The 24,074-nt window shown below is 47.8% G+C and overlaps 1 protein-coding gene across 1 annotated transcript; it reads left to right on the top strand.

Annotated features, from left to right (window-relative positions):
• Window positions 1-4,425: 4,425 nt before the first annotated feature.
• NFILZ (NFIL3 like basic leucine zipper) lies at window positions 4,426-23,256 on the top strand. Its single transcript, XM_037154331.2, has 4 exons — window positions 4,426-4,481; window positions 5,091-5,268; window positions 21,963-22,056; window positions 22,372-23,256. The coding sequence occupies exon 4, from the start codon at window positions 22,387-22,389 to the stop codon at window positions 23,254-23,256; it is 870 nt and encodes a 289-aa protein (XP_037010226.2). The 5' UTR covers window positions 4,426-4,481; window positions 5,091-5,268; window positions 21,963-22,056; window positions 22,372-22,386.
• The last annotated feature ends 818 nt before the right edge of the window (window positions 23,257-24,074 follow it).

Raw genomic sequence — 24,074 nt, 5'->3', positions numbered from 1 at the left:
TCAGAGATGAGGAGAGGGAGACAGGTGGCAACAGAGAGAGAGGGGGGAAAGCTACAACCATGATTTTAAAACGACTAGAATAAACTTTTAGAGGTTCAAGTTCATAGGCAGCCCTGGGACAAGGGGCAGTACAGCGTCTACTCGCTCTGAGGGTTGAGGACCGAGGCAGCAGTTGGAGAGGAGGGACAAGATGAGGGTGGAGAGACAGTAGGAGGATGTTTAGGACGCTCACCATTCCCTTCGCAGACCCTTGTTCTAATCACTTGACCTGTATTAACCTATTTATGTAATTCTCCCAATAACCCTCTGAGGTACATACTGTCATTATCCTCACTGCCCAGATGGGGAAACTGAGGCACACAGAGGGAAAGCAACCTGTCCACAGCCACGTAGCTGGGTTGGGCAGAGAGGATTTCTGGGTCCTTCCTCTTGGGTGAGATCCCACCTCCTGCTTTTGTCATTCACATGCAAAGGGACCCCGACTGGTTCTAGGCAACACTAGAGACTGCAAGACAGGAGAGAAGGCAGTAGGGTCACTCCTCCTTTGCCGGGAGCTTCTAGTGGCTCCCGGGGACCTTGCATGATTCGGCACCTGCTGCCATCTCCCCCTCAGCTCCCACTGTGCTCCCCTCCAACTCCCCATTCAGCTCCAGTTCCCATCCCTAAAACTTGTCAAACTTATTCCTGCCTCAGGGCCTCTGCTCTTGCTGTTCCCTCTGACTAAAATGTCCCCCCGCAACTCCTCCTGGTTAGCTTTGCCATGTGTCCAGGAAAGTGGTCCCTCACTGATCTCCTTCCAGCCCAGACGTCGAGAATGCACACCTTGCAGGCGGTCCGCCTGGGTTCACACAGTTCCATCACTTCCTTGCTGTGTGACTTTAGGCCATTGTCTGGCTCCTCTGGGCCTGTTTCCTGACCTGTGGAATGAGGTAATGATGGCACCTGCCTCCCGGGTTTGGGTAAGGAATAAAGAAGGTTATTATGTATAAAGTGATAAGAAGAATGTTGCACACCTAGCAGTCACGTGGGCAGCAAATCCTAACGATTATTATTAATCTGTACTTTCCCGTGATCACTTGAAGATATATTTGTGTTTTATTAAAACAGTGAAGCATTGCAAATCATGAGCTGCAATAATTCTCACTATCAAGCGTAAATATGAGTTCATACATGAATTGAATTTACATAATATCTTTAAAATAAAAGCATTATTTTATACTTATTTTATTTTTTGCCTTTATTGGGCTATAATTGAGAAATAAAATTGTAATTGAAAGTATACAAAACTTATTCCTTTAAAATTGTTCCTGGTCTTAACATTAAAGAATGAATCAGCCCTGGCTGGTGTGGCTCAGTGGATTGAGTGCCTGCCTGTGAACCAAAAGGTCGCTGGTTCTATTTCCAGTCAGGGCACATGCCTGGGTTTCAGACCAGGTCCCCAGTGGGGGGTGCACAAGAGGCAACCACACATTGATGGTTTTTTCTCTCTCTCCCTCCCTTCCCTTCTCTCTAAAAATAAATAAATAAATCTTTTTAAAAAAAAGAATGAGTAAAAAAATAAGATGTTCAATCAGTGGTTTCCCAAATTATACTGTTTGCAGATATTTCAGTTTTATTAAAATTTGCAGCTACTGAAAAATTTACATAAAATAATTTATCAGAAATTAATCAAAATTTCACCATCTAAATATATTTTATAGCCATTAATATTATTTGTTAATTTCACAATTATTCCTGAAGATGAATGTAAAATTTAAAAAAATTTTTTATTTTATTGATTATGCCATTACAGTTGTTCTATTCACCCCCTTCATTCCCCTCCACCCTGCACACCCCCGCCCCCACTATTCCCCCCCTTTAGTTTATGACCACGTGTCTCAGGTTCTTTAGATTCTATATTTCCCATACTATTCTTGCCCTCCCCCTATCTATTTTCTACCTACCATCTATGCTACTTATTTTCTGTACCTTCTCCCCCCTTCTCCTTCTCCCACTCCCCTGTTGCTAACCCTCCATGTGATCTTCTTTCTATGGTTCTGCTCTTGATTTATCTGTCCTCTTAGTTTGCTTTTGTTTTAGGTGTGGTTGTTAATAACTGTAAGCTTGCTGTCCTTTCACTGTTCATTTTTTTATCTTTTTTTTCTTAGGTAAGTCCCTTTAACATTTCATATAATAAGGGCTTGGTGATGATGAACTTCTTGAATTTGATCTTATCTGAGAAGCACTTTATCTGTCCTTCCATTCTAAATGAAAGTTTTGCTGGATAGAGCAATCTTGGTTGTAGGTCTTCAGATTTCATGACTTGGAATACTTCTTTCCAGCCCCTTCTTGCCTGTAAGGTCTCTTTTGAGAAATCAGCGGACAGTCTGATGGGAACTCCTTTGTAGGTGACTGTCCCCTTAGCTCTTGCTGCTTCTAGGATTCTCTCCTTCATTTTAATCTTGGCTAATGTAATTATGCTGTGCCTTGGTGTGTTCCTCCTTGGGTCCAACTTCTTTGGGACTCTCTGAGCTTTCTGGATTTCCTGGAAGTCTATTTCCTTTGCCAGATTGGGGAAATTCTCCTTTATTCTTTGTTCAAATAAGTTTTCCACTGGCAGCTGTTCCTTTCTCCCCTTCTGGTACCCCTATAATTCAGATGTTGGAGCGTTTAAAGATGTCCTGGAGGTTCCTAAGCCTCTCCTCATTGTTTTGAATTTTTGTTTCTTCATATTTTCCTGTTCAGTCATTTTTTCCTTCCTTCTGGTTCACTCCCTTGATTTGAGTCCCAGTTTCCTTTCCATTACTATTGGTTTCCTGTGCATTTCCCTTCATTTCAATTAGTTTAGCCTTCATATGTTCCTCTAATTTGTGACTAAAATTGACCAGTTCTGTGAGCATCCTGATCACCAGTGTTTTGAACTGTGCATCTGAAAGTTTTGCTATTTCTTCATCGCTTAGAGTTATGGACTCCGGGGCTTTGAGATCTTCTTGAGCTATTTTTGGTCTGTTCAAGCCCGTTAAGTATGAGGAGCAGAGCCTTAGGGGCAGGGCGGGGCCACCAGGGACGGTCACTGGGCTGTGACACTGTATGTGGGGGCCGGGTCAGAGCGGGAAAATGGCAGCCCTCTCTGCTGCCTCCTGCTACTGGGGCCCGCTCGGTCCCGTCTCACCGCCCACTCCCTCGCCAGTCTATCTGTGCAGGAATGTGGGACCACAGTCAACCCGCCGCCGTGCACCCTCGCCGGATCCACTGGTCGCTCACTGGGTCACTCACTGGGTCTGCCCGTTGCACCCCCACGCCTGGGATCCGCTCGCCTGAGTCCCTCTGACCGAGTTTTTCTGTGCAACCCTGCTCCGCCAGCTGCTGGTTTCGCCCCTCTTACTGGTCAGGCTGAAGCATTCATTGTTATCAGACTTCCGAAAAGTTCAATTTTCTGTGTTCTGGCTGTGTTTTCTGTTGCTAATATTTTCTTGTCTCTAAACTTGGTTGTGAGAGAAAGCACAACATCTCCACCTATGCCTCCATCTTGGCAGAAGTCCTGAATGTAAAATTTTTTAAATATGTTAATTCACTGGGAAGGTGGCTGGGATGGCAGTATCTTTTGTATAAAACTATGAAGGGTGAAGTTCCACACAGAGCCCACTAGGTGCCGCTGTCCCCAAAATAAGCCCCCCCCCCCCACCCCCACCACCGCAGGTGTATTTTCCTCAAATAGGGCCAGACCTGGAACCCCCACAGGATGTGCAGAGGCCTCAGGCTCTTCCCCACCTACAGACCCCATCCTGCCCCTGCGGTCAGTTCAGCCCCTGACCACATGTGGGATCTTTCCTACAAGCTCTGAAAACATCTCTCCACCTCCTTCCAGGGTTTCCCCAGCAAATCCACCCTGACTTACCTCTGGGCCTTTGCAGGCGCTGTTCCCTCTGCGTGGAATGCCTTTCCTCTCTGTTTACTGGTGTTCACTCAGAAAACGCATACCGTAGGTAGTAACTGGCCCACAGTCTCCTGGGGGCACATTGCTCAATTTCTCTGTGCCCCAGATTCCTCTGATGGGCAGGCCGGACAGAGCAGGTGAGCCAGAGCGTTAGAGGCTCTGCGCGGCAGTGGGTTTGGGCGGGAGGGCGTCCTCGTGTGCGCGGAGAGGAAGGGCCCGATCTTTCCAGAGGGTCACAGAGGGTTTGAATAAGAAGCTGTAGCTCTGGCCGGCACAGTCCTGCTCCTTGGGCTCCCGGTGGCTAGATCAGCCCCATGTGCCCCCCCTGGTGGGGCTGTTTGCTCTGGGTGAGCCCCCGAGACAGGGCCAACCCACAGCACCTGCTCCCTGGGCAGACACCAGCCAGAGGGACGGCCCTTCAGGAAAAGCCACGGGCAGCGGCTGGCTGGGTAGTGGGTGTCACCTTTGTGAAAGCGTGGTACCTCGCCACCACAGAGGAGTCGGAGGCCTGACCCGGAGGCTGCTGCGGCTCCCACAGGGCTCACTGGGGAAGCGGTGCTGGGAGGTGAGCTGCACAGGCAAGCAGAGGCCCGGCTGAGCTGGCCGAGGGTCAGGGGTCGGGGGCCTTCGGGAACTGGCACCCAGACCGCCGCCCCGCCCATCGCAGCTCCCTCTCTGTCTTGCGGGACAATGTCCCTTTCCTCTCCCACACTGTCTCTGGGCCTTTTCCGCTCTAACAACTTCTCAGCCTGTCTCTCTCTGCTCTTTGGGTTTCTCTGTGGTCTGCCTTCCTCTGTGTCCCTTTTCATCTGTGTCCGCTTCTGTCCCTGTTGCCCCGTTGGACCTCCACTCCCCAAGCAGTGAGTGTGGGGGGTGGATACTGGCTTCTCCCCTTCATCCTTGCCCCAGGGTCCTCTTTCTCCTGAAGTTCTGCCTATGACAACTTGGCTCTGAGAGGGAGGAGAAGGAGAGGTTGTCGTCCTGGGGAAGGGGCAGGGAGGGCTGCCTCGGGAGGAGAGGGTCCAGGCCTGGGCTCCATGGAGTCCCCTGTGGGAGTGTCCAGTTTAAGACCCCAGTGCTGACTTCCACTTTGGGGGCCCCCTGCAGCCACACTCTCTCTACCACCCACCTGCTCCCCACAGCTCACTTCTTGTCTTGCCTTTCTCATCACCAGGACTCCGACCTCCTCTCATGTCTCTGCATCCTCAGTGGGTGTCATCCCCGCGCCAGGGTCCTGATCTTCACACGGCGCAGCCACTGACACTTGACTTCCAGCCAGCTGTCGCCTTGTCAACACTACTGGAATGAAAAGCCAGGTTTCGTGCAACCCCAAAAAAGACCCAGTGGAGTTGGTACTTATGGGTGACTGTACCCGTTAGTGGGTGTGTGTACGGAGGGGGGACGGGGTGGGGTTGTGTTCTCAGAAGAGGGTGCTTAGGGACCAGGGAGGGTCTGGCTGTGGCCTGGTCCTCCAGTCTGGCTCTCGGGTCTGTCGCCGAAGAGCCCGGCTACTCTGGGGCTGGAGGCGAGGTGGGTCCCGTTGCCGTGCAGATCTGCAGTCCCTCTATTGTGGGGGGGTCTGACTATTGTGGGGGTCCAGTTATTGTGGAGCTTTGGGGTGGTTGGGGTCTGACGTAACTGCTGTGAGGTTCCAGTGGCCGTGGGGGCAGGGTGAGCGCGGTTGCTCATAGCGGGACAGGCCTTCACTGTTGTCATGCAGAGGTGGCGGCTCCTGGGTTAGTGGCCACCGGCTCGCTCTCTGCCTGCTCCCTCTCCTTCTCCCCTCCGGTCTCTGGGCCTCCTGCTTGCTCTCTCTCTTTTTTTCCCTGCCCATCGCCTCTGTCCGTCTGTCTCTCTCTGTCTCCACCTCTCTCTGCCCCCATATTGAACTCTCGGTCACAGGTTAACTGAGCAACCACTTCGTGCCCACCATCTGGTTGCAGCAGGTTCCTGGGGGTTCTGGGTCCTGCTTAGATGGGAAGAGGGGGTGGGACATGCCCACCCACCCAAGGTGGGCACAAGGGGTGGGAACCATTAGTTTACGTGGAGCAAGAGGCTGAATGTTTGTGTCCCAGTGGCCACCTCCACCCTGGAAAGGTCTTGTTCCCCAAAGTACGAGTCAGACACAAGGCTGAGGGGCTTGGGTGGATGCAGGACTCTCTCCTCCAGGAGCAGAGAGGGTTAAGGGCCTTCAGCGAGGGGACCAGCCATGAAGATGTTGAAATGACAGTGCATATCAAGTAGAAGGAACAACCAGTGCGAAGGTCCCAGGGCAGGACTGGGCCTGATGTGTCAGAGGAACAGCAAGGAGCCGGTGTGGCCAGAGCAGTGTGTGAGGAGAGAGAGGAAGGGGGTGAGGGGGGGCGGGGGGCGGGGCAGGTTGTGCAGGGCCTCATGGGCCGCAGAGAGGACTTGGGCTTTTTTACCTTGAGGGAGGCAGAAGCCACTGGGACAGGACATTTGTGAGGCTTCCTGGACAAGCCAGACAGCCTGTGGCCCAGATGTGGCTACCAACACTATACCTCCTCTTCTTTTTTTTCTTTTCCAATTTTTAAAATTATGGTAAAATGCATGCCCCATAAAATTTGCCATCTTAACCCATTTTTAAGTGTACAGTTCAGTGACATCCGGCACGTTCACATTATTCTGCAGCCACCATCACCATCTGTCCCCAGAACTTTCTCACCTTCCCAAACCGAACCTCTGCCCCCATTGAACACTGACTCCCACCTCCTCCCCCAGCCCCTGGCCCCCACCATCCACTTCCTGTCTCTGTGGCTCTGTCTCCTCCCGGGACCTCCTGTGAGTGGGATCCCATGGTGTTTGTCCTTCTGTGCCTGGTTTATGTTTCTGAGCATAATGTCCTCAAGGTCCACCTATGTTATAGCAGGTGTCAGAAGGTCCTTCCTTGTTAAGGCTGAACGATATTCCATTGTCTGGGTGGGCCACACTGTGTTTATCTACTTATCTGCCAGTAGAGGCTAGTGCTGCATCTGCATTTCAGCTACTGTGAATGATGCTCCTGGGAAGACAGGTGTACAAATGGGTGTTTAAGGCCCATTTTTAAATCACATTGTTTATTTTGTTGTTGAGCTTTAAAAGTTCTCTATATATTCTGAATGTTAATTCTTTATCAGATATAGAATTTTCAAATATTTTCTCCCATGCTGTGGGTTGTCCTTCTGCCCTGTGGATATGTCCTTGATGGCACCCCTCTTTTTACAGTTAGAATGTGGAGGCCGGGCCAAGGTGAAATCCAGTCTGGGGATCTGGGTTAACCAGCACTGCCACTTCTGTCCAAGTGGCTGCTGGGGCCAGGCCCACTGGGGCGACCCCTTTATAAGTCAGCCTCGGATGAGGGACACCCTACAGCAGGGTGTCCCTGCCACATACTATTGGCATTTGTGGCTGGATAACTTTTTGTCCAGTGCAGTGGACAGTGTTGAGCCGCATCCCTGGCCTGACCCACGGTATGCCAGTAGCATCCTGAATGGGGACCTGGGGGTGATGGCAAACCTTCATGCCCTCACTCATTCATTCTACAGAACTTACTAAGCACCCAGCTTGTGCCAGGCCCTGGGCTGGGGAGACATTGGGGAGAAGAAACAGAGGCCAGGTCTCATAAAAGAGAGATAGTAGTCAGTTCATTACAGGACTGAACGTAAAATTACAGGGACCATAAATGCCAAGAAGCAGAAGCACATGGTGTTCAGTCAGCACAGAGTAGGGACATTTGATCTCTCCTGGGAGGTCAGGGAGGACCTTCTAGAGAAGCTGCCATCAAGAGTGACAATGAGGAAAGTAAGGAAGGTGAGGGAGAGGGGTCCAGGCAGCAGAGCTGCATGTGCAAAGGCCCTGTGGTGAGTCCGAGCTGTCAGAAGGCCAGTGTGGTCGGGGCGTGGAGGGGGCCAGCTCCATCTAGACTGTGCAGGGCCTCACGGGTGGGGCAGGGGAGTACGGTCTCGACTGCTGAGGGTTTTAAGCTGGAAAATGGCACGAGCTGTGGTGAAAGGACCCCTCCAGCAGACAGAGTCTGTAGAGTGCTTAGCACAGGTGGGGCTGGCACCCAGAAACAGCTCTCAGGACGCAGTGGGTGTTTCGGGGAGCCAGAGAATTTACCTGGTCCAGTGCCTACTTTGTGACATCTCCGGGAATCATAGTACATTCCAGGTTTGGGGTGGGGGCTGGGAAAGCAGGATATACTTGCTTTGAGTGTGGTTTGGGAGATGGGGAAGGACAGCCACCCCTGGGGTAGGGGGCTGGACTCCCAGGGCCAGAGCTGCTCCCCTCTGCGCACTCCTGAGTCCATTGCACTCCTGAGGCCCCAGGGCTCTGTGGCTGAGTCCTAAGCCAGTAGCTGTATCCTGGCTTGAAGGTCCCTTTCAGACTTGCCACATTTCTGGCCATATCTCAGGGCTTGAGAGGGTGGACTCTGGGGTCCTCTGCCCAGGTCCATACCCACCTGTGATCAGCTTGTGACATGAGGCCAGACATAGTAACTCTCTGAGCCACTGTCAATAAAAGGGAAACGGCCTCTCAGGGAAGATGTGAGAATTACACAACATGGTTCACATTCACTTATTCACTCAACAAATAGGTATTAAGCACCTACTGTGTGCCGGGTGCTATTCTAGGCACTGAGGGACACAGATGGGCACCATCACCTCCCTTAGGTGCTAATGTCCTAGTGACAGAGACAGACACCAAGTTACTCAGTCAGTCAGTAACCAAAAAGTAACAGAGTGGTAAATGCTCCAAATAAACGCAAAGCAGGAAAAGGAGGACAGAAAATGAACGGGGCTGTGGTGTGGGTTGCAGTTTCACCGAGGGGTCCTTTCAGGCCTTGCGGAGGAGATGAGCCTGAAGGAAGTGAAGGCAGGGTCACATGACCGTCTGGAAAAAGCACGTTGCTGGCAGAGGGAATAGGCCATGCAAAGGTCCTGAGGCAGCACTGTGCCTGGTGTGTTGGGGGAACGGCGAGGAGGCCTGTGTGGTTGGAACAGAGAGTGAGAGGAGGCGCAGCCGTGAGGCTAGATGTAAAGCCGAGATGTGCATGTAGGGCCACCTGAAGGTGAGTTTGGGAACTCAGGTGCCTGGGAGAAAGTCCCTCCAACCAGGGCCTGAGTGACAGTACAGGCTGGTGAGGTGCTGGCTTTGTCTGGACACGACATACCTCTGATCCTCCTTTCCTTAGGTCAGTGCGATGACTGGGGCCAGGTGCCTGAACTCCTTCCTGTGACCCCACCTTGATCCTGAGTAGGGGGCCGCAGGCCTCTGCCAGGTGGCTGGACCCCATCCTGCCTGACCACTGAGCATCTGAGGCTCCTCTTATGTGAGGAGTGGGGGCCTGTGGTTTGGCTGGAAACAGGGGGAGATAAACCGTAGGAACACTTCCATCCAGTGGTCAAGGGCTAAAGTTCCCCAAGATGAATTTTGATGTGCGTGTGTCAGATGAATTTTCATCATGACACGGTCCTGCCATTGGGTCAGACCCTGTGAACTCAGGGGTCTCCCTCAAGCACACAGAGTTCAAAGTAGACCACTTACTACACTTTGGGACTAAGTACAAACCTGGGTTATTTACCAACAGGCGCCAACCTTGTATCCACCTGACAGTTGGAAAGACTGGGACTCAGAGAACACCAGACTGTCAAAGGTCACAGAGCATGCCACAGAAACAGCAGGGATAACTGGCTCTGAGCACCCCGCCGCCCGACCCTGACCCATTCCTCCCATTAGCTTGCTCCTGACTCTGGGGGCCCCAGCTGGGCTTGTGGCTGGGCACAGAGGCACCCGGGGCTCCAGCCTCTCCACGGGCCCCAGGGGGAAGCCAGGGAGGGGAAGGGCCGCCACAATCCCAGAGCGCCTTTCATTTTCCCCTTGAAATCTGAGTTTTCTCAGAGGTTCTCAGTTTTAGAGATTAGTTTCACTGGCACTTTCATGAAGAAAGGGTTCACTCAGAGTGGGAGTGCAGGGCCCCCAGGCTGCATCCGGTGCCCTGAACCTGTGAGAGTGGAGCCTCTTGAGAGTCCTCAGCGCTTCCAGGGAAGGGGCTGGGCTGCCTGGGCCGTGGGAACAGACCCTGCCGCTCCCTGTCCTCACCAGGGAGCTTCTTGGAGGAGAGCCACTCCTAACAGCTTGGGGAGAGGGGCACCTTCTTCAACCCAGGCCCCCTGAGTCTGAGCAGGGAGGGGTGGGGAAGGCAGAGAGGAATTTAGGGAAGCAGTTTCTGACCTACCACTTGCACAGCCCCTGTGATGGGCAGCTCACTGCCTCTCAAAGAAGCCTCTGCTGGGTTAAGCATGCTGGAATTCCTAGAAAATCCTTTCAGATACTGCCCCAAACTGCACCTCTGTCCATTTCTCTGTGGTCTTGGCTCAACCTTCTGGGCCCACACAGACCACAGCCCCTTCTCCCAATATTTCACTCCTCTGTGTTTCTCAAGTGCTTGTCCTGGAGACGTGTGGGCCTGGGGGTGCAAACCAAGAGTGATCACTGTGGGGCAGGTGGGAACCCACAGGGTGCCTGGAGCTCAGAAGAGGCTACTGGCCAAGCTGAGAGGGGTGGATCTGGTGAGCTTCCTGGAGGAGGTAACATCTACCCTGAGTCCTGAAGGATGAGTAAGGTTTGGAGGTGAGAAAGCATCTTTTAAGCAAACGAAAGTGGTTCTGACTGGCTAGAAATGGTGTTTGATGAGGAATGTTGTGAGTAGAGAGATGCTGGAGCAGCAGTTCAGGTGGGAGGGAGGTGACACCTGCGTTTCCCGAACAGGCTGTGGATCCAACTGCACTCCATGTTGCCTGATGGCTTTTCCAGGAAGCAATTCACACCTCCACTTTCTAGGTACAGAGTGTCCATCTCACCACATCCTTGTTACCACTGATTTGTATAATTTTTAAAAAAAATCTTTGCCAATTTCAGCCAGGAACAAAGAGAAAAATAACAAAATATGGGCACTTCATTGCATGTGAGTATTTCTCTTGTAAGGGGTGAGGGTGAGCAATGTTTTCCGATAGGCACTGGCTGCACAGATGCCGCCTCTTGCCCATGCGGATTAGGAAGTCTTCCACCCAGTGCAGAGTCTGTGGGCACCTGTGGTCGCTCTCAGCATGGAGCACAAGGGAAGGCTGTAGGCTGCCCTCTTGCCGTGTGGGTGGGGGATTTGTAAAGCAGCTAACTCACTATCTCTCTCTTTTAAAATTTTTACATTTTATTCAGTGATAATTGACATATCATATTATAAAGTTTCAGGTGTCCAGCATAGTGGTTAGGCATTTATTTAACTTACAAAGAGATCCTCTCAATGAGTCCAGCACCCACCTGGCAGCACACAGAGTTATTACAATGTTGTTGCCTGCAGTCCCTGAACTGCACCCATGGCTATTCTGTGACTCTCGACCTGTGTGTCTTAATCCTCCACCTTTTCCAGCCAGTGGCCCATCCCCGCTCCCACCTGGAACCATCAGTTTTTTCTGTGTACCTATGAGTTTGTTTCTGTTTTGTTTGTTTTTCAGATTCCATATATAAGTGAAATGACATAGTAGTTGTCTTTCTTTCTCTGAGTTATTTCACTAAGCATAATACCCTCTAGGTCCATCCACATTGTTGCAAATGGTCAGATTCCATTGTTTTTCAGGGTTGAGTAATATCCTCTTGCACATGTGCGCCGCATCCTCTTTATCCAGTTATCTGTCAATGCACACTTCGGTCCCTTCGCTGTCTGAGCTATTCTAACCAATGTTGCCACAAACACAGGGGTGCTTAGGTCTTTTTGAATTAGTGTTTTGAATTCTTTCAGCTAAATAAGCGGAAGTGGAATTGCTGGGTCATATAGTACTTCTATTTCTTTCTTTCTTTTTTTTTTTTGAGGAAACCCCATACTGTTCTCCACAGTGGCCGCCTCAATTTGCAGTCCCATCACCAGTGCACAAGGGTTCCCTTTTCTCCACATCCACGCCAGCATTTGCTGTTTGTTGATGTGTAACGATGGCCATCCGACAGGGATGAGGTGGCATCTCATTCTGGGTTTAGTTTGCATTTCTCTGATGACTAGTGATGTTGAGCATCTTCTTGTGTCTTTTTGCCACCTGCACGTCCTCTTTGTCTTTGTTCTAAGTTGTATGAGTTTTTTAAATAAATTTTGAATGGCAACTCCTTATCAGATGAATCATTGGCAAATATCTTCTTCCAGTTGCTAGAATGTCTTTTTTGCCTTGTTATGGTTTCTTTTGCCATATGAAAACTCTACAGTTTGCTGTCATCTCATTTGTTTCTTTGGTTTTTTTCTTTGCTTTTCCTGAACAAGGAAATATATCCAATAAATATTATTAAGATCAATGTCAAAGTGTTGCCACCTATGTTTGCTTCTAGGAGTTTTATCATTTAGGGTCTTAAATATAATTCTTTAATCCACTTGGAGTTTATTTATATAGATGGTGTAAGAAAGTGGTCTCGTTTTATTTTTTGCATGTATCTGTCTAGGTTTCCCAACTTTGTTTATTTTTATTTTCTTTTAAAAATATTTTGTTTATTTATTTTTAGAGAGCGGAAGGGAGGAAGAGAGAAAAACATCAATGTGTGGTTGCCTCTTGAGCGCCACCTACTGGGGACCTGGCCTGCAACCCAGGCATTGAAATGGGAATGGAACCTGCCACCCTTTGGTTCACAGGCTGGCGCTCAATCCACTGAGCCACATCAGCCATGGCCCAAGCTCACTTGTTTTTTTTTTAAATATTTTATTTATTTATTTTTCGAGAGAGGGGAAGGGAAGGAGAAAGAGTGGGAGAGAAACATCAATGTATGGTTGCCTCTCATGCGTCCCCTGCTGGGAACTGACCTGCAACCCAGGCATGTGCCCTGACTGGGAATCGAACCATGATACTCTGGTTCGCAAGCCCACGCTCAATCCACTGAGCTACTCCAGCCAGGGCCCCCAAGCTCACTTATTAAAGAGACTATCTTTATCTCATAGTATAGTCTTGCCTCCTTTGTCAAATAGTAATTGACCATATAAGTGTGAGTTTGTGTTCTCTTGATTTATGTATCTATTTTTATGCCACTACCATACCATTTTGATTACTATACCCTTGTAGTATAGTTTGATATCAGGTAGCATGATTCCTCCAAATGTTGTTCCTCCTCAATATTGCTATGGCTATTTGGAGTTGTTTGTGGTTCCATGTAAATTTTTTTGATTATTTGCTCTAGTTCAGTGAAACGTGCCACTGGTATTTTGGTAGGAATTACCTTGAATATATAGACTGCTCTGGGTAGTATGGACATTTTAATGATGTTAATTCTTTCTGTCCATGAGCATGATGTGTGCTTCCATTTATTTGTGAGTTTTTAAGACAAATACTCTTTTATTTTAAAGATTTTATTTGTTTATTTTTTGAGAGAGGAAGGGAGGAAAACATCAATCCGTTGCCTCATACATGCCCCCAGCTGTGGACCTGACCCATAACCCAGGCCTGTGCCCTGATGAAAAACTGAACCTCCAACCTTTCAGTTCACAGGCCAGTGTTCAATCCACTGAGCCACATCCAAAAGGGCCATTTGTTTTTTCTTCATTTTCTTTTTTTAAAGTCTTAAAATTTTTTAATATATTTTTTACCTCCTTAAATTTATTTCTTGTTCTTTTCTTTTTAGATTCCATGGTAAATAGGGTTGCTTTCTTTTTAAAAATATTTTATTTATTTATTTTTAGAGAGAGGGGAAGTGAGGGAGAAAGAAAGGAAAAGAAACATCAGTGCGTGGTTGCCTCTCACACGCCCCCTACTGGGGATCTGGTCTGAAACCTAAACATGTGCCCTGACTGGGAATCAAACCAGCAACTCTTTGGTTTACAGGTGGGCACTCAATCCACTGAGCCACACCAGCCAGGGTAGATTGTTTTCTTTTTATTTTTTTTCAGTTACAGTTTATATTCAATATTATTATGTATTATTTTCAGGTTTATAGCATAGTGGTTAGACAATCATATACTTTACAAAGTATTCCCCCTTACATTTCCAGCAACCTCCTGGCATTATACATCATTATTACAATGTTAATGACTATGTTTCCTATGCTATACTTTACATCTCTATGACTATTTTGTACCTGCCAATCTGTACTTCTTAATCCCTTTACCTCTTTCACCCAGTCCCCCAGGCCCCTTTCCCCCTGGCAACTATCAGTTTGTTCTCTGTATCTATGAGTCTGTTTCCAGTTTGTTTGCTAATTTATATTGTTTTTATATTCCACATAAAAGTGAAATCATATATTTGTCTTTCTCTGACTTATTTCATTTAGCACATGAATATTTCAGTATTCTGTAGGCCCATCCATGTTGTCACACATGGTAAGATTTTGTTCTTCTTTATGACCAAAGTAATGTTCCATTGTGTGTGTGGGTATACACATATATGAATATATATTTTATTAAAGTGTATATATTTTATAATATATATTTTTTATGTATATATAAAATGTGCTACTTCTTTTTTATCCACATGTCTTATCTATTCATGGACACTTGGGTTGCTTCCAAATCTTGGCTATTGTAAATAATGTTGCAATGAAAATAGGGGTGCATATATGTTTTCCATTTAGTGGTTTGGATTTCTTCAGATAAACACTTGGGTGTGAAATTGCTGAGTCATAAGGTAGTTTGCCTCTTAATTTTTGAGAAACTTCCACATCATTTTCCATAGTGACTGACCAATCTGTATTCCCACCAACAGTAGGAAATGGTTCCCCTTTCTCCACATCCTCACCAGCAGTGTTGTTTGCTGATTTATTGGCGATGCCAATTCTGACAGGTGTGAGGCGACATCTCATTGTGGTTTTAATTTACAGTTTTCTAATGATTAGTGACAGTGAGCATCTTTTCATATGTCTGTTGGCCATCTAGGATTGTTTTCTTACTTTCATTTTTGATAGTTTGTTATTGGTGTATAAAAATGCAGCTGAATTCTGAGTATTAGTTTTTTGTTTTGCTACTCTATTGAAAATCATTGATCAGTTCTAATATACTTTTATGATGGAGTCTAGGGATCTCTCTCTATAGAGTTACATCATCCACAAATAATGATAGTTATACTTCTTCCTTTGCAATTTAAATGTATTTTATTTTATTTTATTTTTGTCTGATGGCTATGGCTAGGGCTTCCAATACTATGCTCGATATTATGTTCAATGAAAAATAGACACTTTCATATTGTTCCTGATCTTAAGGAAACTGTTTTTAGCTCTTCCCTGTCAAGTATACTAGCTGTAGGTTTGTTACACACGGCCTTTATTGTGTTGAGGTATGTTCTCTCTGTGCTCATTTGCTGAGAGTTTTATCATAAATTGGTGCTGGATTTTGTCAAAAGGTTTTCCTGCATCTATTGACATAGTCATATGATTTTCATTTTTCTTTTTGTTTATGTGGTATATTACATGAATTGATTTGTGGATATTGAACCAAGCTTGTATCACAGGAATAAATCCCACTTGATGATGGTGTATGATATTTTTAATGTGTTGCTGGATCTGGTTTGCTCTTATTTTGTTGAGGATGTTTGTGTCTATGTTCATCAGGGGTAGTGGCCTATAGTTTTCTTTCTTTGTGGTGTTTTTATCTGGCTTTAGGTTTGGGGTAGTAGTGGCCTCATACCATAGGCTGAGGGGCCCTCCCTCTTGAATCTTCTGGAATAGTTTGGGAAGTGTTGGTGCCAGTTCTTTGAACGCTTGGCGAAATCTACCTGTGAAACCATTTGTTCTAGGCCTTTTGTTTCTTTGGAGTTATTTTATTACTGCTTGGATTCTGTTGATTGTAACTGGTCTGTTCATATTTTCTGTTTCCTGTTGATTAGGTTTCAAAAAATTGTGTTTTTCTAGGAATTTCTCTACTCCAGATTGTTCAATTTGTTGGCATATAATTGTAATATTTTCTTTTCATTCTTTGTATCTCTGTGGCATCAGTTGTTGCCTCTCCTCTTTCACTTCTTATTTTGTTTGCTTCCTTTATTATTATATTTTTAATGAGTCTGGCTGAGGCTTTATCAATCTTTCTATCTTTTCAAAGAACCAGCTCTTGATTGTATAGATCCTTTGTATTTTTTAATATTTTATTTCATTTATTTCCACTCTAATTTTTTAAAGATTTTATTTATTTATCTTTAGAGGGGAAGGGAAGGAGGGAGGGAGAGAAATATCAATGTATGGTTGTCTCTCTTGTGTCCCCTGCTGGGAACTGGCCTGCAACCCAGGCATGTACCCTGATGGGGAATCGAACTGCAATCCTCTGGTTCGCAGGCCCGTGCACAATCCACTGAGCTACACCAACCAGGGCTCCACTCTGATTTTATTATTTCCTTCCTTCTACTCACTGTGGGCACTGTTTGTTGTTCTTTTTCCCGTTCCTTTAAGTGTGAGGTGACAGTGTTAATCTGAGATTTTGTTTGTCCCCTGAGGTAGGCCCACGACGCTGTGTGTTTCCCTCCTAGGACCACCTTCCCTGTGTCGAATAGGTCACCGAGTTTTCATTTCCATTTCTTTCAAGGTATCTTTGAATTTCTTCCTTGATCTTCTTGTTAATCTACTCATTGTTTAGTAGCATGTTATTTAGCCCACACGTGTTTGTGTGTCTTTCAGGTTCTTCATCTTATCATTGATTTCCAGTTTCATACCACATGGTCAGAGAAAATGCTTGATATGATTTAAATCTCATTCAATTTATTGAGATTTGTTTGGCAGCCTACCATATGATCTATCCTATAAAATGTTTCATGTGCCCTTGAATAGAATATATATTCTGATGCTTGGCGGTGAAATGCTTTAAAAATAATCAATTAAATGTATTTGGTCTAATGTGTTATTCAAGGCTGCTGTTTCCTACTTGGTTTTCAGTTTGGAAGATGTGTCCACTGATGTCAGTGGGGGGCATTACATTCCCTCACTATGCCTGTATTCTGTCCATGTCTTCCCTTATGTCTGTCAATATTCGGCTTGTATATTTAAGTGCTCCTATCTTGGGTGCATAGGTGTTTATAAGAGCTATATCCTCTTGTTGGAGTGCTTCCTTGATTACGATGGAATGTCCTTCTTTGTCTCATTTTATAGCCTTTGTTTTAAAGTGTAAGTACTGCCACCCAGCTTTTCATGTTCATGTTCATTTTCATTTGGGTGAAATACCTTTTTCCACCCCTTTACATTTAGTCTGTGAGTCTTTGGATCTGAAGTTTGTCCCTTGGAGGCAGCATGTGTATGGTGTGTGTGTATGTGTGTTAACTCGGCTACCCTGTGTTTTTCTGTTGGAGCATTTAATCCATTTACATTTAAGGTGTTTATAAGTACATAGTTATTGACATTTTATCATTTATATTTGTGTTTTTCCCTCTTTTTCTTCTTAAAGAGATTTTTAAAAAACCCTCCCTGAGAACATGGTTTTCTTTTTCAATTGATTTTAGAGAGAGAGGGAGGGAGAGAATGAGAAATACGTATGTGAGAGAGAAGCTGACTGGTTGCCTCCTACATGCACCTGGCAGGGGATCAAACCCGCAACCTAGATACGCGCCCCAATCAGAATTTGAACCTGCAAACTTTTAATGCAGAGGACAGCACTCCAACCAGCTGAGCCACCAGGTCTTTAAACCAGCCAGGTCTTTAAAAAGTCCCTTTAAGCCCTGGCTTGTGTAGCTTAGTGGATTGAGCGCAGACCTGTGAACCAAAGTATCACGGTTCGATTCCCAGTCAGAGCACAGGCCTGGGTTGCAGGCCAGTTCCCAGCAGGGGACGCACAAGAGGCAACCATACTTTGATGTTTCTCTCCCTCTCTCCTTCCCTTCCCCTCTACAGATAAATAAATAAGTAAATCTTTAAAAAAAGAAATCTATTTTAAAAAGTCCCTTTAACATTTCTTAGCATATGGTTTGGTGGTAATGAACTCCTTTAGCATTTTATTATCTGGGAATCTCTTTATTTCTCCTTCAGTTTTAAACGATAGCCTTTATGCATAGAATAGACTTGGTTGTAGTCTTTGCTTTTTATCCCTTTAAGTATTTTTTATGAGTCCAGTCTTGCCTGCAAAGTTTCTGTTGAAAAATCAGCTGACAGCCTTATAGGAGCTCCCTTACAGGTAACTAACTGCCTTTCTCTTGCTACTTTTAAGATTCTCTCTTTGTCTTTAAACTTTGGCATTTTGATTATTATGTGTCTTGGTGTGGTCCTCTTTAGGTTGGTACTATTTTACCCACTCTCTTTTTATTTATTTTTTTGTCACCTTTTTTTCTGTCCTTTCAAAGGTTTAAACTTCTCTCTCCTCCATCTGTGGCTGAGTTACCAAGGAACTGTAGAATTCTTTGGGCCTAAATAAGAGGGTCTTCTGGGCCCCAGGAAAGTGTTATGTGTGAGACTACCTGGATATGCCTGGTTTCTTGGACACGCAACATAATATTTAATTCTCAAAACATTCTCATGCAATGGGGAGACCCTTGAGCCTGTTTTACACAGAAGAACTCCGAGACTTAGAGATGTTAAGTCACCCATTCAACGTCTCATGGCCAATATTGGCCATCTCACTTGGTCAACTCTTCTGACATTAAGATCCTATTTACTTAAATTCTAATATAGAAGGAGAGGGGCTGGCCATTTTTCCATATCCATTGTCCTAACCTAGCCAGTCAGGGAATGAAAGCTCAGTCCCTCATTAGGGAAGATTTGTGAAGTCCAGCTCAGCAAGAAAAGAAAAAAAAAAACCAGGACAGAGAGAAGGGGAAACCAGAGAACACCCTTGGGAACCCACAAATGGCCTACAGGCCCATCTCCTGAGTTAGAAATGTGTTTCTAATGTGTACTTGGTATCCCATCCTCAAGAGAAAACCAATTTTATCATCTGTAAACTGATACTGTTGTGTTGGGTGGTCTGTGAGAGTTCTCACAGACATTCTTAACACAGATAACCACAGGGGTCTGGCCACAGGTATCTAGTGGGAGAACATTCTAACACCTCCACTCGATTTAAAAAAAAAAAAACAGCCATGTGCCACGTGAGTCATTTACTATTACTATGTACCATGTCTTCAAGCATCTGATCTTATTCATTCTTGACATAACCAGTGGAGTAGGTGCTACTATTATCCTTGTCTTACAGATGAGACATTGGAAGTTCATGGAGGTGGCTTGACCTGGCTTCCTCAGTGAGGAAGGAGAATTCAAACCCATTTAAAGCAGAATTAAGCTCTTAATTCTGTTCACGCCTTTGCATCGTCCCAGTGGCTTGGGTGCTCATCTCAGCCTTGACCCGCCGTTAACTGTGCAGTTTCTGGACCCTTTTTTCCTCCATGGATACTGACTGCTACCTGTCAGAAATGCTAAACAAACTCAAAATTGAATGCTCAGTGGAAGAAGTGGGGAAAAGGCTTAACCTGGTGTGTTAGAAATGGTGTGGGTTCTGGAGGGTGTGCCGCCTGAAACCTGGCTGGGCTGCCTCAGGGAAGTCACCTGACTTCTCTGAGCCTCAGTGTGTAGCACGCGCAGAGGGTGATGTTGCTTGAGCCTGGCACACAGTAGGTTTTCCTTGGAGGAAAGCAGACCAGAGTAGTGATGGGGAATGTAAGCGCTGATATGTCAAATCCCCAGAGTGTTTTCAGGGCAACAGGGAGAAGTTTTCACGGACACAAGGAGAGAATGGATTCCAACATGGAAAGGTTTGGTGAAACTGGATATAAGCTCCATTCCAGGAAAGTTTTTTTGACCTTGACCACTTACCCAGGCTCACAGGGTCTCCCGGTCATGAGAGAACCAAGCAGAGCTCTGACTGCCCCTGGTCAGGGTACAGAGGCTGATGGGGCCGAGTTGCACTGGCCCACCTCTGGGGAGACCCTGTGTCTGGCTCCTCATTTCCCACTGGCTGTTTCACGAGGACTGCTCCTGGCCGCACCGCTCCCCACCCCCATTAGCACTTCCTCCGTGACCACAGGAAGGCCCAGCCCAGCCCTCACTGCGTCTTCTCTAAATAAACTCGGCAGCTGAGCTATCTACTTCCCCATCTCCCTGCGGAGGTGTAGTAGGCAGTGGTTTGGGGGACCTCAGGCCACAGGGAGGAGGGACTGGAGCAGAGAGACTGAGCCTGCCCCTCCTCTCTCTGACCATCAGCCCGTGCATAGACTTCTTCCTCAGGCAGCTGCTTGTTTCAAGTTGGCCTTACAGGACCCTGTTCTGTGTCTGGCCCCTGGTTTAGTCACCCCTGGGCTTGCCTGCCACCCCAATCTTCTCTCCCAGAGCCAGCTTGGTGCCTTCTGCACATTGGCCCCAGAGTTCTGGAATGTGCCTTTGACCTTCATGCTAGTGCCCATCAACTCCTGGACTCTGGTCAGCATCCTTGAGGTTGGAATGGAGGGACCCCAGACAGGACCAGGCATGCGGCAGGAGGATGCTGTGGTTACTGGGACAATGGACTCCGAGTGAGAGCTGGTCCGGGGACTTGCCTTGGCTGGGGCTCGGATGATCCGAGTGGGTGCTGAAGGACCTGGGCCCAGCCCTTTAGGTGAGAGAGAGGACCCATGCAGGCTCCTTGTACCCCCGTCTCAGGGCCCTGCCCTTTGAGCAGGACTTCATCTGCTCATCTGCTCGCTCACTTACATCTCGCTCACTCTCTCACTTATTAGAGAGTGATTTGATCCATTCAAAAAATATTCACGTATTCATCGGGTCACTCCAGAAACCACTCATGCACACGCTGGTTTGTCCAAACAAATATTCACGCACTATCTTCCTTGCTTGTTTATTCCCTTCCCTTGGGGGATATGGGTGTGAATTGAGCACTGATTTTATGAATCTAAGAGATTCACACTTTTTTAAAAAGATTGTGTTTATTTATTTTTTTAGAGAGAGGGGAAGGGAAGGAGATATAGAGGGAGAGAAACATCACTGTGTGGTTGCCCCTCACATTCCTCCAGCAGGGGACCTGGCCCTCAACCCAGGTATGTGCCCTGACTGGGAATCAAACCGGCAACCACTTAGTTTACAAGCCCGTGCTCGATCCACTGAGCTACACCAGCAAGGCAGATTCATACTTTTATAAGCATAGTCTAGAATTCTTGGATTGGGAGCCATGGGGGTGTGGTCTCAGGCATGGGCACTGGAGTCCCTCCCATGGCTGGGAGTTTTCAGGGGGCCCCAGGTGTGGGCACTGTTCACCACCTGGCAACACCCTTCTGTACTCCCACCAACAGTTCACCAGTATTCTCGTTTCTCCACATCCTGGCCAGCACTGGCCATCTTCTGATTTTTTTGACAGTGGCCATCAGAGTTGGTGCAAGGTGGTATCTTGTGGTAGGGTTCAGTTGCATTTCCCTAGTGATTAGTGGTGTCGAACGTTTTTTCACTGTGCTTTTTCTGGCTGTGTGTATATCTTCTTTGGCAAAATGTCTCATCAAGTCCTTTTTTAAAATTGGGCTTTTGTTGTTGAGTTGTAGGAGTTTTGAATATATTCCGAATGCTAATCTCTTATCAAATATGTGATTTACAAATATGTTCTTCTGTTCTGTGGGCTTCCTTTTTACTTTGTGATTAGTATGTTTGATGCACAAAATTTTTAAATTTTCATGATGTCGAATTTGTCTATTTTTCTTTTGTTACCTGTAGGCACAAGATTATTTCTTTAAAAATGAATCTATCAGCGAATGAATGGAAAGTTAGATGGACGGATGGATGAGTGGATGGTAGATGGATAGGTGATGGTACAATTAGAAGGGGGTAGATGGATGTTTGTATGAGTGTGTGGACAGATAAATAAGGTGGCGAGCGGGTGGATGGATACATGGATAAGTGGATGGATGGTGAGTTAGTTGGGGAGGCTGGTAGAGGGACAGACAAATGTACAGCTGAGGGAGTGGATGGGTAAATAGATGACCTTATGAACACACGGGTAGGCGAATGGGCAGGCAAGTGTGAAACTGGCCACTGATGGGATCTGGATGTACATACAACTTGGACACAGTTAAGGTGAGCTGTGAATTATTTTTTGACCTCAATTTGATTCAAATTAACCCTGTGGACACATATTCTCTCTTTCTAGGTTCTGGCTTTCTTCTGCTCCCTCCGGGGCCTCCAAGAATCTCACCCCAGAGCTCAAGTTGAACTGACCCTTGGTTTATCTGCTGATCTCCGAGGTAAGAAGGCCCAGCAAGGAGCCAGCATCCTCCTCAGGATAAAGCGCCCAACTGGCCCTGCATGATGATTGTGGATGCATTTCCCAGCCGAGTGGCCTCTCTCTGGCGGCCTTGCCCGCGTCTCCATCAAGCATCACACCATTCCCATTCTCTCCAAAACACCCCTCTCTGCCCCCACCTGGGTCTCCAGCCCAATTTCCACTCCACTCCATCTGCCCCCCTTCCCCGACTGGGAAGGTGGAGGATCAATTAGAGGCAGGGGTCATCCGGGTCAGCCTCCTGCTGCCAGTCCAAGACCTCCTTCTTGTTCCTCAGGTCCCTCAGGCAGCCATGGACTTGGGTCTCTTGGGCCTGCCAGGTGGCCCCCAGGGTCGCAGCAAGACCCTGCTGGGAGTGCGGGGCAGGGGCCCGGCCATGCGTAGGCAGCGGGAGTTCCTGCCAGAAGAGAAGAAGGACACGGTTTACTGGGAAAAGCGGAGGAAGAACAACGAAGCAGCCAAGAGGTCCCGGGAGAAGCGGCGTCTCAATGACGCGGCCCTGGAGGGCAGGCTGGTCACCGTGCTGCAGGAGAACGCCCTGCTCAGGGCTGAGCTGAGAGCGCTCAAGCACCACTTTGGCCTCCTGTCCCCTGCTGGCAGCACCCGGAGCCTGCCCTTGCAGGCTCTGCTGTGGACCACTCCCTGGACCGGAGACCCCCTTTCTGGGCCTGAGCCACTCCCATACGTGCCTGGCTCCCCTGGCTGTGTCCTGAGGCCGTATTCCCTGGACGCTGGGGTGCCAGGATGCCAGGGCTGCCAAGTGGCTCACAGGTGGACCGGCCCGGCCACTTCCTCCAGGCTCCCCCAGGACCCTGCCGCCCCTGACCCTAAGAGAATGGACATGGCCTTGCAAGCTTCCCTCCCAGCCACCTTCTTCAGCTGTCACCTCCTGAGTGCACATGGGGGGCCCAGACCTGAGCTCAGGCCCTGCTGGGGACTGTGGGCTCCTGTGCCCACTGGTTGCCAGGCCTCAGGGCCCTCGGATGTGTTACTGACACCCGCTGTGGATCCCATGGGGTTGCCTCCCAGGGCGGTCTGTCCTGTCCCAGGGAACCTTCCCGAGGGTCTGGCTCAGCCCTCGCTGCCGCACAAACTGCGCATCAAGGCCCGATCCTCCAGCAGAGCAGCCGGAGGCTGCAAGGGCGGCCACGGTCCCCTCTGAGGGCTGCCCTAGACAGGGCCAGGGCTACAAAGGGTGGTTAAGGAAGGGGGTGGTGGTTGGCCTTGATCCAGCTCCCGGTACCGGGAGAAGGCCTGTGAGAAGAAAGGGGGGCGGGGGCCTGGCTGAGAGAGTCCACTTCTCAGTGTCCAGGACTCTAGAAGGAGGGTATCGGGCTCGTCTTGGGTCATACCATGGCTTTCATCCCGCTTAAAGTGTGTGCTTTGGGTACTCACTTTTCCTTCCTTCCTTCCTTCTTCCCTCCCTCCCTTCCTCCCTTCCATTTATCCATCCATCCATCCGTCTGTTCTTCCATTCATTTATTCATTTAATCACTCATTTTTGTGCTCATTTGTTTCTCATTTACTCATTGATTCATTCTCTCATTAATTTACAATTCACTTGTCCCCTCACCTTCCCACTTATGATCTTTGTGCCCCTCCCTCTGTGCTCAGCGTAGTGACAAGTAGGAGGACACCCTCCGGATGTTGGGGTTTCTGTTCTGGGGGTGGTGGCCTGGGAACACGCTGAAGGAGGAAGGAATGTCCCCGGATGCCTACATTCTCCTGTCTTGGTGCTCCCTGGGAGCTCGCTTGCCACCTAGTTTGGGGGTCAGACTGACCCAGTCCAGATGGCTTCCTCCGTGTTTTGGGTCAGGACTGCGAGCCACTGAAAGAGGTCGGCAACATTCGAGGGGGTCAGCTTCCTCTCTCTCCCAGGCTGCTCGCTGCCCCTCTACTGCTCAGCACACATGCTCCCCAATGGCAGACAGAAAGGACCGCCCTGCAGGAAAAGTCTCCCAGGGACCCTGGAGACGCAGA

Source organism: Artibeus jamaicensis, unplaced genomic scaffold (assembly GCF_021234435.1).
Source record: "Artibeus jamaicensis isolate MK-2021 breed Jamaican fruit bat unplaced genomic scaffold, CSHL_Jam_final scaffold_537, whole genome shotgun sequence".
In the NCBI taxonomy this organism is placed as follows: Eukaryota; Metazoa; Chordata; class Mammalia; order Chiroptera; family Phyllostomidae; genus Artibeus; species Artibeus jamaicensis.
The sequence above is the reverse complement of the archived record's forward strand: the minus strand, read 5'-3'. Positions and strand labels throughout refer to the sequence as shown.

Coding starts and splice junctions, on each gene's coding strand:
- NFILZ (XM_037154331.2), top strand. CDS start 22,387: ATGGACTTGGGTCTCTTGGGCCTGCCAGGTGGCCCCCAGGGTCGCAGC.